Here is a 19,447-nt window from a genome sequence, read left to right as displayed (position 1 = left end):
AACTCCAAACATGCCAGTCCCACAACTCCCATCTCCGCTGCTCTCACTGAGATACCGCTGACAGCGCACACAAATGATCTCAGACACTTCAAAGAAAGCAGAGGCACCCAAAGCTCCCTCTCTGCATTTCTGCAACACACACACAACTTTATTCAAGAAAAAGACCTTACTCCATGGAACGTGTTGAGATACCAGGAAAAGGGTCGGTAAACACAAAAACCAAGCTGGACATTGCACCTGCAATGAAACAGGTCTTGGAACATTCCTTTAGCTCCCCACCGCCAGCTGCTGGTACCAACCCATGTCCGCATCTGGCCATTGAGGTAAATTAAGAGGGGTCTGAATCTTTTGGCCCACTCTGTTACAAAACCACAGGAACAGGCAATAACCTGTGACCCGAGACACCTGAAAGGGCACATGGTGCAGGTGCATCATAGCCATAACACCACCCAAGTTATCTTAAAATAGCATGAACTAATTTGGGAAGCGACAGACTCTGATGATCCTTCATGTATAAGGATGTTGGTGTAACTTAAATTCAACACAAATTAAAAAAAAAATAAGGTTCAGAGAGATGTGACTTCTGAATTGAAGCCACACATTTAAATAACCAGCAGGAAGAAAAGCAAAGTGAATCACATCTTAATTACCACCAGGCAGACCCAGAACAACAATGGATGCACAGCTGTGGCTGGAGGGCATTAGCAGCTTGCAAAACACACCATGTGGAAACTTGGTACTTCTGTGTGAAGGGGATTCATTTCCAGAGATCATTAAGGCATCTTCGGCACAGCCGTGACCGTACACTGGAGGTATTTTCTGTACTTCAGAAACTGTTTTTGAACTCCAAGCTAATCCTCCAAGCCTGAGGTTCATAACTTGTGGAAGAATCACCTGTCCAGGCTCACATGAACAACCCTCTCCCTTCTTTTGCCAGCTGTTCTGTAACATCACAATCCTTAAATACTCTTCTGCTGCTTCCAGTTGTGGCTCCCGTATGTTCAATTCAGTGTAATTACACCCGAAATCTGACTGCAGCAGCACTCAGAAAGCTGAAGGTAATTGTGTGTGCAGAGCCAGACGCACAGATCGCAGGCTGCCAGGGGAGCAGAATAAGCAGAAAAACTCAGCCCTTTCAGAACAAGGCAATTTTTACACCACTTAATGACTCTTTGATGGAACACTGAAACAAAGCAGTCAGAGATATCATTGAGAGAAATGCATAAACTCTGCAAAGAGAGCTATTTCTTAAAGGACAGGCACTGACTCCTAAAAGGTTTTGTTAAAGCTCCCCCATGTCGGTCTGTTGCTCAGGAACTATTCTCAGAAGGCCATGTTTGGTTTGTGTTTTACCATTCCCACCCTGCACATGACACTAGCTGGTTTCAAATGCAGGACTGGGGATTTTAAGCACAACTGGTGTAATTATGCCCATCTTTAACTCGCTGAACATCTCCCGTCTTCCAGGTGCGCTCCCTGAGATGCACTCACCAGGACAGAACGAAGCTGCTGGGGAGATCCTCACGTGTTTTCATGCAGGAAACACACCCTAAATAATGCCAGTTTAACACTTCTCATACACTTGAAAGAATTAGCTGTATGGAACAGCACATTCCTGTTTAGTTTAATACATTTGTACCTTTGCTATGAAAAAGATGGCTCTGTCAAGTGCTGCTTTATGAGCCTGCTACAAACCAGTAACATGACAATGCAAGAACAGGACTTATTTTCTGTTTCATCAAGAAGTAATTCCCTCCAGCGTTCAGAAGTGACATAAAATCTTTTAATATGTTGAGCAATTTCATTAAGTTCTCTGTAAAGGAAGAAAAACACAGCTTGAGATACAAAAGCTTTTAAAACATGCCAGGGAATTTCACCGGGAAAGTAACAAATTATGCAAGCCACAGGCCTATATTACACATTAAATATGTTGGCTGAGACATTAAACAACCATAAAAAAAATCTTTTTATATAAAATGATTTAAGATCTATTGTTCAAGAACTAAAGAGCAAACATTTACTCTTTTCAGATTAATATTAGGAACTTTAAAAAAAAAAAAAAAAAAAAGGCATTCATCTGATGACGGATGTACATTCCCAAGCAGAATTCAAGCATCGTGGTTCTTTCCACAGAGCACCTCCGAATAAAGCAACGGCCACGTATTGCCCAGGAGACTGAGCAAATGGAAGAACTCCACGGAGCAGGCTCCTATTTTCAGAATTTCACTTTTTCCTGCTCTTGAGGGGGCTGTTGTGAACCCTGACTCTCTTCTGCACAGAGGAAGCGATCTTCAGAGTCTCTTTCTTTGCGAGGGACTTTTCCACAGCTCCGGGCCTCCAGAGCAGCAGCTGAGCATCCTCTCCGCCTGTCAGCAGTGACTCATCTGCCAGGTTCCAGCAGAAAGAGCGAACGGTGGCCGAGTGTCCTCCACCGAGGGTGCCCACCAGGCTCAGCCCATCAGCACCGCAGCTCAGTAGGTGAATTTTTCCTGTTGATGTTCCTCCAATAAGAAAAAGTTTGTCTGCCTTTTCATGGTACGCACCCCCCACCAGGTAATTCAAGCTGTCATTCTCAATACAGACCGTGTCTCTGGCGTCCTGAATGCGCAGCAGAGTTATGGGCTCTTCAGTATCTAACTGAGCAAGGTCCCACCAACAAAATCCCTCGTCGTGTGTCATGCAGTAGATCTGCTCGTAACCCTTCCCGGACCAGCCAATAAAACTTATCGATGAATCTGAATTGCAAGTTGATATCAAAGCATCATCTTCGTTGTCCTTATCGATGTCAAACACATTAACCAAGCCATCGGTTGACCCGGAAACTACCCAACTGGGTTTGACAGGATGAAAACAGATTTTGGTGACATCATCATTGTGACTTTCAGAATAGACTCCCAAGGGTTCTCTAGTCGTGCCGGCACAGTCTGTGTTGCCTCTTGCATCCCAAAACACCAGAAACGTATCCTTTTCAACCTTTTCTGTTCCAGCACAAATTATGAGATCATTGGAATTGATATCAAAACTGATAAAGACGTTGGAAGGATAGCCACTAAATATCTGCACGGCCTTCTGAGCCGCTAAACGAATATCCCAACATTTTATTGTGCCATCGCTGCACGCAGAGAACACCAGGCTGTCACACGTGTGCGCAAACCTGACTCCATTAAGCATCCCAGGACGGCTACTGTACTCCCGCAGGAAGTTTAATGTTTCCCTGTTATACAGCCTAATGGACTGGTTGGAACACGAAACTGCCACGCAGCGACTGCTCTCGGATGGGGCAGAGCGGGAAACGTCGATGTCCAGTAAGTAGGCGGGCTCCTCCCTCAGCACCGAACGCTTCGCTATGCGCAGCCGGGCGAGCTGCTCCTCAATCTTCTCGAGTGCAGACATCTCAAACACTGTTCCTGGCGTTGTCAGAAGTCTGCAATAAATAAAACCCAAGTTTTAATTATAAAATTCTGATATATGAGCTTTATATATGTATATATATATGAAAAAGTTTCTTGCAAAGAGGTAATGTATGAAATTAAATCTGATTATCATGACATTCTGCCTACAACTTCATTTACAGAAACAGAAAACCAGCAAAGGTTTCCCAAGTAAAGGTGCTCAGTCTCTCCTGACTGTAAGCACTACATCACACAATCTCCTTCAAAGATTACACAGTCTGTTTGTGAATGCTGTAGGAGTCATTTAGCTACATTTGCTTTACTGTTTTTCTGAAGTAAGTGGCAAAGCGATGTTCCACAAGTGGAAAGGCAAAGGCATCAGCAGCACCTGAAGAACAATTCTGTCTGCTAGCAGGCACAGCCCACAGACAGCTCCACCAGGACAACTGCAGAGCCTTCCTGGGTTAACTTCTCCACTGAGAGCCGCACAAAGCATAGGCAGAGAACAAGACAAAATTAAGAACTACAGCCTGAAATGGCCAGATGAGGGAAATTGTACAAGTGTTCAGGTGCCCAATGACACACACCAACGCCAGTAAGCGTACCATGGGCCACCTACACGGGCAGCAGGGTAACACCACAATTCGCAGGAGCTGAGAGCCTTTGACATTTGCATCAAACCTCCTAAGAGCCCACACTCATCTTGAGACTCCTAAAGAAAACACATACCCTCATTTATTTTTTTTAGTGCAACTGGATATGAAAAATCTTCCCTTCAGATGCAGTTCTTCATCTGGAATTACTGAATTCTTCTCAAACAGACAGTATTTTGGTGATATACAGAAGTATAAAATTTTCCAAAGCAAAAGCAACATTCAAACATATTCTCTCAGCCCTCACAAAGAATGAGGAGTCCTTGGGAAAATAAAAGTTCTCCTTCCTGCAGCACAAAGGAAAACTCAATTCTGTAATTGCAGGGAAGGCTTCCATCAATTCAGAGTCAGAAAAAGTCCTCAAACATTTCAATTGACATGCAGTATTTACCACTACAAACAGCAGGTGTTTTCAAACCCCGTATTCTGAACCCCATCACAGTTCACAAACTTTGATCATTTTTCAACAAAAAGACGTGGCTGGGGTATGGAAAGGAGGCATAACCATCCAACATGGATGATTCCTGTCCAAATTACAGGGTCAATTAGACTTTTGTGTTAAAAAAAAAAAAAAAAAAAAAAAAAAAAGAATCAGTAAGTTCGGGGGGTCAACTCTGAAGTTCTCAGCTGTACAGGTATTTCAGCTAATGTAAATATGGGTAAAGCAGTATTCAAAAAATCTCCTTATTGCCTTAAGAACCAGGCCAGTGCCCAGCACGTACACAGATGGATTCTTTTTGAGAACATCCAGTTAGAAACCAAAGAGAACTCAGGCAGGCCAGAATGCGGGAAGAGATCCTCAAACTTTTCCAGCTGTCCTATCAATTTTTCCTCCTAATTCTTCAGGCTGGATTTTTAGGGACAGAATGAGCAAGTTGCCACGATTCCTTGGTTTTGGCAAATCATTTTAATGTTCCAAGAGAGACCAGCAACAAAGGAAAAGTTGCCATGACAAAACTGCATTCTGCGTTTGTTTTGTTTTTATTTAACCCTGTTGTTCATAGTTTCAAGGTTCTGCTTTCCCCACTCCTGTTAGGCGCCCACAGATATTCATCACACCGTGTGACAAATGAGCAAATTCTTATAAAACAGCTTAAGTAGGCACACTCATAAAAGCTTAATTCCCAAGTCACAAATAATGTGCCGAGGCTATTCAACTGGGTAATATCCCGACAGCGAGGTCCCAGGTTAATCTCCTACATCAAAGCTGCCTTTCAGAGCACATCTACGAGTAATTTTTGCCATAAAATGCAGACATCCTGTGGAAACTCCTTTCCCCTCCAAGAAGAATTTCAACATGTTTTCTGGCATTAGCTCGTGTACAACCTACCCACGGAGCCTACTTCTTACCCACTTTTCCGGGTCTGTCCTCAAATGGAACAAGCTTATAGCAGAACCAAAAGCAGGCTGCTGTCAAACGCCACTTGCTCAGCTACATGAAAGGCTAAGGCCCAATTGTATCTGGATTTGTTGAACTTCATTTTCTGAAAAATCACCACATAGCACTGTAACGGTACTTTTGTCAGGCTAATTAAGGTAACTCGAAAATCATAACACGATGTCAAGAGACAGAATTGCAAGAAAGTTACAAAATTATTAAAATTCCATGTAAATTAATTGAAATTTTAAACATCTAGAACATTTTATGATTAACAATATTATTAATAATGACAGCTTTTACTTAATCTGAAGAATCAAATCAGTCTGAAGAATCACAACAGCAGCTTCCAATAAAATGCACTTTCAAGCACGTGCTTGAACATGGAGAAAGGAGTTGTGTGTTTTTTGGTGTTTTTTTTTGTTTGTTTGTTTTATAAGCCAGCTATCCTGCAGTGCCACACTCACAGAAAATTTGGGGTGGGGTCTGTAAATTTTGTTAGAAAAAGGTACTTTTCCAGACCGACCCAAGCTTCAAGCTCAAAATATTGAGACCTGTTTTTTTTATACTCCGAAGGCCAAGTAAGCTCAGACACATTCCTGACAAACGCTGTCCATTTGGGAAGAAGGCTGAAGTGGTTCAGCATTACCGGCTGTGATAGAGGAAGATTACTCAGGGAGCAGCTTCTGCAACTCTCGTGTCAGGGCTTTGACGTCAGAGGGTGAGGGAATTCTGCAGGTTCTCGGAAGTTGTGAAAGGCCAGACTGCAGAACCATGTTTCATCCAGATTTAATAATACTCGCTGGGAAATAAAATTAGCCCAAGATAGCTCCTAAGCTTTCACTCCCAAATGACGCAGGTACAGCTAGGTTAAAGTACCAGCAAACACTTCATGTTTTCCAGATAGATGTGCAATTTATATATCATCAGGAGGCTGGAGGGTACAGTTCTCAATCCTATTTCCACTGCAACAACTAAGAAGCCATAATAGCGCATTGATGGCAGCCAGGTTTTTGCTAAAAACTCAGTAAAATGTCTGCCTGAGCAAGAAAGTCTTCAGACTATTATGAAATTGTGATTGAAGGTTATATAAACAACTCATGCTCAAACTTCAGGGTGTAGCTGCCAGCCCTTCCTCTGCAGGAGGGGAAGTCGCTGTTGTATTTTGATGGGAAAGTTTAAATGGCAGGAATAGGATCTCCGTTAAATTTATGAGACAAATAGGAAACAATGGTCTTCCAAACACAATAGGAGATAACGACGCGTTGGAGTGCTGCCACTTGCAAAGCACACACTGCTCTGCGCCGCAGAAGGGAAGCACAAGCACGGTGGTTTAGCCTCGCGCAGTCCGACTTGGACAACCCAGGCACCTGGTTTGGGTCAGTCACTGAGCAGCCTCTTCACAGCATGGCACGGTTTGGACACGGCACAACTGCCATCACAGGGATCAATCTGGCAAGCTGCAGGGCTCAGAGGCTGCGCCGCTCCTGTCTCAGCAGAAAAGGCAGAGAGGCCTTCGGAAAAGAAGAGGTTTGGGCCGGTGCTGTGGGCATGAGGCAGTCGATTTAAGTTCAGATTCCTCCTTTATTCCAACTCACAGAGGCCCACGGTCTGGACCTACTGAGTACTGTCTTACCGCAGACAAAATGCAGCGCTGTCAACGTGCCAGGAAAAGCAATAAATACCACGTGCATTTACACAAGTACATGCGCTGGCTGCAGCATCTGGCTATTGCCAGTCACCTGCTCCCAAAACCAACACCCACCGCCACCCGCAGTGGTGCCGCTCCTCATCCCGAATTGCTGCTGCATCCCTCACCTGCACCCCGAATGAGGCAAATCCACCCTTTAACTAAACCTCTCGTTTTGTCTGGGCACGTAGTGCTGGGCTCTCTGTGTACCACTCCACACATCGCAGTTTAAACTCAAGCTAGCAGGCTCCCGAGTCCTTTTTAATCCAGAAAGCTTTTGAAAAAATAAATCAGCAATTCATAAGCAATTTTCCTTCTCCTTTTAGTTTTGCACATGAGATGCTGTGAAATTGCATAGGTCTCAATTCTGAAAGGGAACATTAGCTCAACAGCATATAGGAACATAAAATTACCTCTGAAAACCACCATGGGAAACGTGGAAGGAATGGAACTTTGCCTCAAAGATTGAGCCAATACACGAGAGTAACTTGTGAGAGAAGAGACGCGCGTAATAAAAATGAAAACAACCTGTAGGTTTGGCAATCTTCTCCGCAGAGGTCAAATACCAAAAATAGCAAGGGATTTGAACAGTAGATGAAATCTTGCACCGCTCTTTCCTACTATAAACAATGCTAAGAGGCCCTCCCTTTATTTTTATGATTATTGAAAGTTCAAGAACAAACGAGGATTAAACCTGAAGCCCTGGACGGTGGGAGCAATTCACGCAGGCGAGGCTACGTGTGCTTTGCGGGTTTGTTTTAAAATGCAAAGCACAGCGTCGGTGGAGGAGACGCATTAGCACGCTGCACTTCACTAATGCAAAATGTCTTCGGAGACCTCTCCTCGCTGGCACCACTTCACAGCAGAAGATGGATCAGCCAAACGATCTAAGCACCGAGGGGAAGCGCACAAACCTCATCAGGCATGCAGAATTTCTGCAGGATACAAGCTCCCGGGGCTGATTTTGTTATTTTTACCAAAGCAGCAAGATAAGGTGTTTTTCCAGCGTTCCCATAAAGCCTTTGCTAAGGCAAAGAGAACAGCACTCAGCCCACCAGGCAGGAAGGGACTAAGATGCACAAGAGGCTGTGCTAAAGTGCAGAGACAAGACGTAAACTGCCAGAATTATTTCATCCTTTCAGATCAGCTACATGCAGGCTCCAAATAAAGCACAGCAAGAAAAAAAAAAAAAAAACTCATCCGTTTTGCATTTGTAGCACAGAGAAAAATATTACATCAAGGGAACAGAAAGTAGCAAAAAGATACAAATGACTGCCCAAGTCTATGAAAAGAACAAAAAACAACAGAGCTAATGAACTTTCCGCATCCCATGAACTCAATTTCATCCTGCCTTCCCTCCAGCACAGACTTCAGGGCTACAATCCTGTTCAGGAATGGAATCTGTAGCTGGGACAGAGAACCAAGGACATGGCCTTAAACACCAGTACTGCTGAGAGGAAAAATATGAATCAGAATGAGCAAAGAGCAAAGGGAAAACATCACAGGACCTTGCTGCTTTAGGCTTTAAGAATCAGCAACAACAGAAAAGGAAACTGCAGTATTTGGGTACTCATCTTTGGAGGGTACAGTCGTGGCATCCAGGAACAAGGCCTCTTTTTCAATTATACCAGACATTCACAGAGAGAACAGCTTTTGGATTTGACTAAGCTTGATTTTAAAAGCAGAAATCAAAATCCACAGGTTGAATATCTCCATTGAAACAAAACTTTTGAGTAAGTTTGTTGGTGGAAGATTTTGCATTCACAATAGTAAGACCTATCCTGATTTCATATCCAACACTACAAAGATATGGGGGAGGCAGGTGAAGATTTAAAAATTGAGGCATGGCCTCAGGTTCAAAGTACAATGCGTCAGTATCTAAACTTCAGTGACTGAAAGCTTTATGATAAAAGTTCACGAACCAAAAGAAAATTTAAGTGTAGAACAACCCAATATCCACTAGATGCACAAAAAAATGTGTAAATAAATAATTTAAGCCAGAAAATACTGTACAAATTGTAAAAATGCTCAAATTATTCATTTTGGCTTCAAATTTACATCAAAATTATTAAAATCTGATGCCCAGACAACTTAGCTACTTACTCCAGAACAAGTGTCAACCCTTATTTCAAACAAATTTGAGGGTCTTCCATTTTTTATCTTCTCTGTTCTGCTCCCATGCTGGTGACACAGACCTGCTAACAGAGGGGCAGCAAAGTGAGAGCTCTGTCACCACGCTCGAGCAGCTGGATCTGATCAAGGAGGGAGGTTTCTCAGAAGTGACCTCCTCAGGCAGAGGCTGTAACTGCATCCACACGCTGAGGTGGTCCAGCAAAAGGAGAAGGAGTAACAGGAGGATAGGAGACGCTCTTTTACTCTCTTGGCTACTCCCGGACCAAGCTGAGAGGTGCTGCAGCGGAAGCAATCCTATTTTAGGACGGCAGACCCAAACATGCCCAAGGACAGGTTAAATGACAAACAGGGATACCGTTACCAGGGCATTTATCTTGTAAATGATGTTTATTCTCCCTGCTTTATTTTTGGAAAGAATATTGTATTTATGAACTCCCTGCAAAGGCAGATCTAAATGTGAATCGCACACTCACAGCCTCAGCTGGATGCCAGGAGACAGGAAAGAGCTGCCAGGAGAACTGTCCTAGTGCTGGGCCCTCGTCTTTGGACCAGAGCAAACATCCAAGGTAGGCTCGTGCCCACGGCTCCTTCCTTCTCCCAGGCACAATCAGCACCTGAAGTGCCCTCTAGCCCAGCACGCAGACAGCACCCGTGGTGAAGCATCCACATCACCCTCTAAAGCAAGAGAAATTGCCCAGCAGGGAATCGCAGCTGGTTCTGTGCCGCTGACCCTTTCTCTAACAACCCCTGACCCAGGGAGGGACGCGGGGTGCCAGCTAGCGCCGCGGGCAGACCGCAGGGCAGGCGATGTGCACCCAGCAGCTCCCGCAGCCTGCGCGGTCCCAGCGCTGTGCTAACAGCAGCACTCGCAGCCCCAGGGCACGCCTGGCAGCTCCCAGCCTCACAGCACAGCACCTTCACGTCCCGGTGCCTGTCTGTAACACCACCACGGCTCGTCACCCGGCTGCTGCAAACCTCGAAGGGAATCCCAGTCTCAGCCTTCTGCATCTGTGCTTCTCTCAAAGCACAGCGACCGTAGAGAAGTCATTTCCTCTCTCCTGTGAGCACGTCCCACTGCAGACACCAAGCGACCTGACTTCTCGTGGCCAGCAGCACAGGACAGGGGAGAGGGAACTCATCCCTCTGCACGGAGCCAGCAGCGCTGCTGCAAAGCAGACTCACGGGGTGCGATGTGCTGCTGGGTGCAGCGTCACGTTTGTCTCTGCTCACACTTCCACAACACAACTGTTATCAGCTAAGAGAAGGCCCACAGCTTCCTCCGAACTATTTCTCACCTGCCTTCTCACTAACACAGTTTGCTTTTGGTAGAAGACACAGCAAGGTGTGTGACTTGGCACCAGAGCTACGTGCCAAGACAGCCATCTCACAGGGAAGGAAGGCAGGAACGATGCCATGTACCTGAGTGGAAGGCTGGATTTGGACAAGACTTTGGCCTTCAAACACTTTCCAGTCCCAATCCTAGAAGAGCAACTTACTGAGGAGTTCCCAGCAAGCCACAACATTCACTCTTTCCTTTCTTAATCAGTGAAATGAAGATGGTATTTGCCTACTTCATAATAGCCAGGTACAGAAGCCTTAGTAAGTGCAGCCAGCGGCAGACTTTCAAAGAAAAGCCTTGTTCTGAACATCTGTGCTACCAGACAAAAAGCAGAAGTCACAAGAATGCTGCAATGCACTCTCCAATTCCCCAGTTGAGAAGTTCTTCGATGCCCTTTCAAGTCTGGGATCACAGCACAGGACTCCAGGAGCGACAGCCTTCAGTGCCATTTTAAACCAAACAAAACCACCACACGAGCGGGCAACCCCAAAGATCCACCCCACAGGGAAAGGCGGAGAGAAAAAATTACTTGTGCTGCTGCATGAATAATTCAGCGGCTCGGAAATAAGAGCATTTATTTCCCTTGAATTAGGTACTGCCACTTGCCTCGTATGAGAAACTGGAAATGAGAAGAGCCTTCCCAGGGATTAGTAAATTCTGCTGAAATTCTTCCAAGGAATTTGTTTCTACACCACAGGAAGCCTGGGAAATTTCAGCCTAAATTTAGCAGCAACCAGAATAAAAGGATATAAAGAAACTTCGCTACAGCAGGAAAAATAGCTCTTGCTACCACACGTTGGTGCCAAAATACCTATAACAAGATAAAACGCTTTATTTACCAGGATATTTTAGAAGTTCTTTCACAACAGCAATTTAGCTTAAGTACACACATGCGTCAAAACACGAGGCTATTATGCTTTCAGGATACTTTTCTTAAAAAAAAGAACAAGCTCAAATCATCTACTACAGCTCACACCTTCACTAAGGATGCTGCCGGTGAGCTGATCAGAAATATTCCCCTGCAGGTGCAGACGTGGCCCCTACATTGTCACATGCAAGACAGTCTGATACCACGCTGCCAGCACCGTTGTGCCTGGTTCTAGGTGCATTGTGCAAGCCCAAACTGCAGAGCCTAAGCAGGGGAAATGGCATCTCCTTGTTTTCCTCGTCTGCTTCCCCAGGAACGTGCAGCTCCCTCAGGCATCCTCCCCAACCACATCCCACAGCTTTCACCTAATCCAGAACAGCACCACACCGAGGTGATTTGTCAGAGCCTCTCCAGTATCAAACAGGAGAAAGCAGAGATCTTTGCATGCCTGTGGCAGCTCACGGGCTATCAGTTTCCAAAACATGCCCTTTGTGCAGAGCCCGACAGCTGGCAGGCTCTGGTGAACCATTACCATGCTCTAAGCTCAATTTTCAATGCTTTGTGGCAGACAAAAGGAAAAAGAGGCCATCTAAGTGACAACAGCAGGATGGAGGAGGCTGAAATAGAAGGTCTTGGAGCTATGTTGACTCTATGATACTGAAGAGAATTTACCTTCCAGTCTCCATATAAAAGATGCTGAAGCACCAAGTGAGCTGGCAAATCCAAACAGAAACTACATGCTTTTTACAACCAACGAAGGAAATTTTTACTTTCCAGAGATCCGCAGAGACCTTTCCAACATCTTCAGTGGAATATGTTGCTCTAAAACAAGACAAGGTCAAAAAGGCAAGTCAAAAGTTTCGTGCATTTTAATAACCCCGCTCTCAAGCCCTACTTGTTCTCATCGCTTTGGTCACTCCAGATTTTCCAGGGTCACGGCAGGCTGCCAGCAGGACTCATTGCTGAAGCCAATGTCTTGATAACTAAACTGTAATCAAGAGCAGAAGAGGACAGATTAGATGATCCAGGGAATGGACTGTTTGTTTTACAAGACGTAGCTGGGATACTTTGCCTTGTATAGTTTGGCAGAGACAGAGACTGAGAGGGCACACGATTACTATCTCCCCATACATCAAAGGAGTAAGTGCTGGGTAGGGAGGGGAACTGCTGAAGAACAATACTGGCACAGCAATTTAAGACTATAAACTGACCGTAAATAAAAATTAGAGCAGAAATTATAATCAAGTTTAACTGTCAAGAGTTTCCAACCGAAACAGCGGGGGCAAAAAAGTCTGGCTGGCTTTATTTACTTCATAGCCTCGTCAGCCTGGCACCTACAACCGTCCCTGCACAAACAGGAAAGCCGACTGAAAGGCGAGCAGCTGCGAGATAAGCAGGCTCATCAGTTCTTTCTGGAGGACACCAAACCTCCTGCCAGCCAGCAACAGTTGCTCATGGGCAGCTCGGAAGCAGCACTGAACCCGCACCAAGAGCGTAGGCAGGCACACAGCCAGCACCCAACTCCCAGCTGGCGATGGGTTTCCCTCCACAAACCCTTGAAATTGTTGGGAGAGGAGCCCGAGGGCTTGAGCGTGCCCCCAAACAGCCACACGCAGCCAACCCCACAGAGCTGGGGCTCCCAGGGCGTGCAGGATGTGTTATTTCGCACTCAGCCCGCTGGATGTCACCCATGACCAGCAGTCAGCCAGCTCCATCACTCAGCGCCCGCAGCTCAGCTCTGGACCACGCAGTTCCACCAGAGAGCTCTTGCTCTTCTTGTTACTTCTATGTGTTCCTCCACTCCTTTAAATCTGTTTATGATAATCTGATCATCTCCTTGACAGAGTGATGTTAAAAAGAAATAAAAACTAAATGTACAGTGTAAGACATAGGAAATAAGTCTGAAGTACTACAAGCAACAGGATTTGGTTCCCAACTTTTTTCTTCCCCTTTTAAAAACCAAAGAACCTCAAATCAGAACATTAATCAAAAAAATGACAGCTTTCATATATAGCTATGGAGCCTCAAAAACCCAAGAAGAACACCACCTCAAATTCAACTGTGCTGCGACTTTTCCTTTCCCAAATCAGACTGAGTTGCAGGCTGTTCAGAAGTCTCATTTTATGAAATCAATTCAGAGCTCTCGGTCTTCCAGACTTCACAGAACCAGAATGCCCTGAGGTATAGGGAATGAATACACATGGATCACACAGTTACTCTTGCACAACAACCCTGATCCAGATCTGGTATTTCTAACAAACACACAAAGCAGCACACACTGAGTCTGAGAGGCTCACGCCTGGGTCCCACAAACACTCCTGAAGCAAAAATATTTGATAAACATACCAGTGTGGTAATATTTACCTGAGATATTAAAGCACTTAAAGGCATTTTTTCTTAAATCCATTTCTTCGTTCATAATCAGGTCATTTACCTCCTTAAATTTATTGAGAACTAAACTAAACTAAAATAAGCTAAAATCAAATTCACTTCCCTCAAGAAATCCCCCACAAATTGTTCAAAAAGCTTGAGTAAGTCAGGTCTGCTTGTAAAAGAGCAATGTTTGTATGTTTCTGAACAGGAATTCCTGCTCTCCCAGCCATCTGCTCGTCCCTTCTGACTGCACAAGGGAATAACAGCACTTAACTCCAGTTCTCAATCATTCCCACAGCAACAAACGTAAGTACAAGCTTATTACTGAAAGATCCTCAAATTATTGAAAAATCTTCAGCATCTGAGCTTCCCATTCCAGGTACTGCCAGCGTAACCGCAGCTAGCAAGCCATCTGCCAATTTCATTTTACTGCTGGCTTGTTAGTTCTGCTTATCAACCAGACAGCACTTTTACATCTTACTTCTAATGGGAAGCTAAGCAACAGGAAAGTTTTGCCTAGGAATAACAGGCATGAGGGAAAAAGAGATCACAACAGTTATATCCAGCTGCAGAAAGAAGCAAGTGGAAAGTTGCTGATAGCTCAAGAACAAAGATAAGATTCTGCTGAAAAAATGTCAGTAGTGGCTACAGGTACTGACCATACGCACATTCCTCCATCCTAAAGCAAAATGGAAGTGCAAAAAGGAGACATTCAACATTTTCAAACTGAATCAGTGTTACACACAAACACAATATAGCAAAAAAAAAAAAAAAAAAAGGAATTTTAAAGCTTTTTGAATCAGTTAGTTTAATTTAGTGTAAGAATTGAGTATTTTAGTGCACCTCTGCTTTTTCACAGCTTCAGCTGCTTTATCAGGAAAAGGATTTCCGGAATCCCTTAGTTTTCATTCTGCAGTGGGTTCTCATTTACCAGAACAGCTGAAAAACTAGAGAATGAAAAAATAGTAAGCAAAGTGAAGTCTGACAAAGCAAGAAGTCACAAATTACAAATAATTGCTCAAAATTACAAAACCAATATGGACTAATAGGTTTGAAAATATTTTCTTTCCTTCATCTGTTGCAACTTTTAGTCTGAAACTAAACATTAAGTTCACCTCAAAATGGAACATAAATTTATGCAAAGGCTGTAATGGATATAAGCTGCAGTACAGTTTGTCTTGCAAAGGTGATCAGACTGGATCATGCAATAGTCCTTCTGGACTTGAACATCTGGCATAATGAAATAACCCAAATTTGTCTGATTGATGAGTTTTTAAGAAAATATTAATGTGAACTTGTCAAAATAGACAGCTGCATAGCTGTATTTGCTTCCTTCCACTACTTACAAAATATTTTGAATGTTGAAAATGCTTGCATATCCCCTACGACCTAGAAAGGGCATAGAAAACACATTCTAAAGCTGGGATGCTCAGAATAGCCTAACGAAACTACTCAGTACTTGTCCAGCAATTTGAGCCAGTGTTATAGATTGGTTTATTTTTCCAGTGAGCTGTCTGCCCCCATTTTTTGTTTTGTTCTCACCAAAACATTTTTAGTCAAAACTCTCAGCAAAATATCAGCTAAGATAGAATAGAAGCATTTCAACCAAATTACTGACATTTGAACTAGAGATAAGATCTCAGCGTCAGGCATCCTTCTCTTCCAGTTTAAATCTAACAAAGCAACAATCTTCTACACACAATTTCATAATCTTCCTTCCTCCCATTTGATTTAAAAGCTAATACAACACTCCAGAGTTGGTCACATCCATATATCACGGTTACCTTCGGACCTATTTAACCCAAAACGAAATGCTCTAAGCTTCTTTTGCAGACTGCACTGACAACGTTCACCTCCACGTGCTGAACGCAGCAACCCACCGGTCAGCAAAGTACCCTTCAGCCCGCGCTGAACCAGCAAGAATGCTGCTTGGTTTGGAGGTGCGCAGGGCTGCAGCTCAGCTGTGCCTTCCTGCAGCTTCAGGAGGAAAAGGGAAGGAAAAAGTGACAGGAAGAAATAAGTGAGGATAATACAGCAGCAATATTTGTGTAAGCTTGCGTTAAAGGAAAAGAGACAGTGCAGCAACGTGAGAAGGGGAAGGAGCTAAGGGAGAAGTTCACAGCAGGTCAGGCTAAAATCTGAAGAAGCAAAGTCACATCTAAGGCTGAACTTCCTGACCCCACATGCCTACAGGCAATACACTTTTCCTGCCTGTCTTACGTCCTTCATTGTCCAGCTCACACCTAAAATGCTTGCAAGTCACAACACACACTCATGTCCAAAACCTGGGCAGACCAAGTCTCAAATTCACAAGCCTCAACACTTTATGGCTGTGTGAAGCCCCCTAACAGAGCTGTCATCACACGGGAGATGCTGACCCACACAGATGTCTTTCATCCACGAGTTAGGATGGAGCCCTAGAATCCTGCACTGGCAACTTCCCACCAGCATGGCAGCAGTGATTTCCTTCAGCTTTGCTTTTTTCAGAAAAGCTCACAAATCTCATTGTTTGTACAGTTACAGTAAAAGCATGCCAAGGCTGCAGAGCCCAGCTGGGAATTGCTACCAGCACATAATGCCAGCAGTCATTTCACACAAGACCTCCCTCCCACACAGTCAGTACAGACCAGATCTTGGGATTGCCCAGCAAAAGGACCCTTGTTCCCAAGACTCATTCAGAAGAAAAAAAAAAAATTAAAAAAAATCACCTTATACTTAGGGCATTTAAAAAGCTACTGACCAGGCCCCACATCACTGCCTACAAACACACAGAGCATGCTAAAGAGACCAGGTCTATCTTCCCTACAGGGCTGCTCCCATAAAAAGGTATTTGGAGGAAAATGTATGAAACTACTCTGTTTTCTAACTTTTCAATAAACAGAAGCCTACGTGCAAGCTTTAAATAAGTATTCTGTAAAATCAGCACATAGAAAGCAATCACCGGGATGCTACAGAAATCTTTTTGGTTACTCTTGATGACCAGTTATCCTACAGGAGCTGCTTTGTGCCCACATTTCTCTGCATCTGATGATTACTGTCAAAAAGGAAATTCATTTGAAATATTATGGAATAAAAGGCAAAAACAGGGCTTAGTTGCTAGAATAAACTTCTTACAGACCCAAGACATGGCATACTAAGAGAAGATCTCACGTTTCTGGATCCTTCTGAAAATAAGTTTGTAGGGAAAGTGAATTTGGAATGACAGTGTTATAACCATGATAGCCCTTGACATGACTCAATATTAACAACTCCACTCCCGATATTCCACAGGAAGAAGTTAAGTTCTGTAGCACAATGTATTCCAATATACCCGTTGGTTATACAAATTATTATTTAAGGGCACAAGCATTACATCTTTGACAGTGGTTTAAGTACTCTTTTGCTCTTCAAGAACAGAAAACAAGTTTCTTCCCCCTCAAATAAGAAAAATTAGCGGTCAGGGCGCAGCCCCGGGTCAGAGCCCCCCAAACAGCGCGGGCGGTGACTGCCCCCCCGAGCACCAACGCGGACACGCGTGCTTTTATTCACAGGAGCCCAGCAGCACGGACAGCAGCGCTGTCACACAGCTGGAGGGCAGCTCGGGCTGAGGCAAGAGGCAGCGCAGCCCCAGGAGCGCCCCTCCATCAGCGCCCCTCCACCACCGCCTCCCTCAGGGCCCCCCCTCCCCTCCGCCCCTCACCTCAGCGCACGCCGCGAGCCGCGCACGCCGCGAGCCCCGCCCCCGCAGCCCCCCCCCCCGGCCACCCCATTGGCCGCCCCGCCCGCCGCGCCGGCCGCCATTTTGTGCGCCGGGCGGGAAGTGATGCGCAGGAAGGGGCGGGAGGCCGCGGGGCAGCGCCGCCATGAGGCGGCCTCGGGAACCGCACAAAAAAATAAATAAATAAAATGACGTGTTTTACTGGGCTAATAACGTCAGCCTAAGGGCGGACAGCAGTTCGTCCTTCAATCATCAAAATATTTCTCGAATTGTCCAGCCCTGACAAGTATAATAAAGTGGTTTTAATTAGAAATACCTATTAAATCTTTATTTTGTACCCCTTAACATTAGATTTGTGGTCTTTTTTTTTTTTTTTTTTTTGAAAAATTCTGTAAACTATGGTGCATAATAGTATCAATGTCGTAGATAAAGTCTTAGTTTTTAATAAATGCATTATTTCAACAAGCATCTTTAAACATGGAAATATTTTCATGTTTGATTTCCACGGGCATTTTTAAACCCAAAATATAAATATTTGGACTAACTATATTTTTCTAGCAAGACAAAAAGGAGCTTTAACTAAATCCAGTAATGAGATCAGGTCACATGGGTAATAACCACAGAACACAATTAAAAATATTATTTTGCTTCAGTTTAATAGCACTCTGAACTCCTAACACGTAACGCTTAACTCATAACGCAGAACGTAAGTCCAAAGCTAGTTCAAAGTACTGACATTTCAGTCGCCTGACATTTCAGTGCAAAATTTTAATTAATTCTACATACTCCAGTGTAAGTATAGTATTGTTGGTTTTAGTACCTACCAGCACTATAATCTATCAGAAGATAGTACCCTCATACCCTTCTCTATAATCACTCTGCAAAATTGTGAGATGATCAATTTGCATTTCAGATAACATTAATAATTCACCTAGATTTCACCTTAAAAAGTCTGCTCTTTAAATGGTTTATTCGAACCAGATTAAATACAGCTATTTGTATTCATGTGGAGGCTCAGGTGCACAGCTGACAGAAAACTGCTCATCAAGCAGGTATCACCGAGGACAGACCAATTCACCAACTGCCATGAAGTGCCCTTTTTTTTGTTGTTTGTTTTGTTAATTTTTGCTCTAGTTCATTTGGGGACCCCCTTTTCTTTTTCCTCCTGAAATGCGTAAACACATGACAACAAAGCACAAAGACACAAATTACATGCACAGTTTTCACAGTAAATACTTCCCGTCGTTGTTGTGAATGCTACTCCTGCTGAAGTCCATCCAACACCCAGCACTGTAATCACTTTTTCTGATAATGTCAAAAACAAGATCTATATTGCTTCATTGAAAATAATCTTGAATTTAATACATTGTAATACTTAAGGCTGTATGGTTAATGTCAATAATACAGTGAGAAATATTTTTAGTCAATAGCTTTCCATCTGAGTTTCCCAGGCTGGTTAGTATTGCCACAAATCCAACAAATACCTTCTGTTCATTGTTCGCATAGCGAAAACAGCTGCAAGATCAACTGGAATGACATAGTTACACAGCCTCACATTTGGTATTCAGTACTCCCAGATGAATCCAGCTTACAGAAGGTACTGAGTCACAATATATATTAGAAATATATCTGTGAAGTTCACCACAGTAATTGCATAGCAGTTGCTCTGGAGATCGCTTGTAACTCTTGACAGTTACATTACAGAAAGAACTTAAAACATGTTTTTAGAAAGGCATCTTTATGATTCCCACCTTAAAAGAAAGCGAAGCTGTCTAGACAAAGCTGACATTCAGTGTCATGTAGTCTAGGACTAAGATCAAGCACTTGAACAGTAAGTTCTCTGGAACAGGAACTTTTTGTTGTATGCTTGCACATGACTGTCCCCAGGTGTGCCCAGCAACTTCTAGACATTACCATAACGCAC

The 19,447-nt window shown here is 43.9% G+C and overlaps 1 protein-coding gene across 2 annotated transcripts; it reads right to left on the bottom strand.

Moving 5' to 3' along the window:
* Window positions 1-1,769: 1,769 nt before the first annotated feature.
* On the bottom strand, window positions 1,770-17,534 carry WDR89 (WD repeat domain 89). Of its 2 annotated transcripts, none has more exons than XM_084287549.1 (2): window positions 17,506-17,534; window positions 1,770-3,424 (listed from the first exon to the last, which is right to left on the bottom strand). In XM_084287549.1, the coding sequence occupies exon 2, from the start codon at window positions 3,391-3,393 to the stop codon at window positions 2,224-2,226; it is 1,170 nt and encodes a 389-aa protein (XP_084143675.1). In that variant the 5' UTR covers window positions 3,394-3,424; window positions 17,506-17,534; the 3' UTR covers window positions 1,770-2,223. The 2 variants fall into 2 exon arrangements, with proteins under 2 accessions (XP_084143675.1, XP_084143674.1); XM_084287548.1 differs by lacking the exon at window positions 17,506-17,534 and adding an exon at window positions 12,126-12,144.
* Window positions 17,535-19,447: the final 1,913 nt, after the last annotated feature.

This window comes from Netta rufina, assembly GCF_964035555.1.
Source record: "Netta rufina genome assembly, chromosome: 5".
Taxonomy (NCBI): domain Eukaryota; kingdom Metazoa; phylum Chordata; class Aves; order Anseriformes; family Anatidae; genus Netta; species Netta rufina.
The sequence above is the reverse complement of the archived record's forward strand: the minus strand, read 5'-3'. Positions and strand labels throughout refer to the sequence as shown.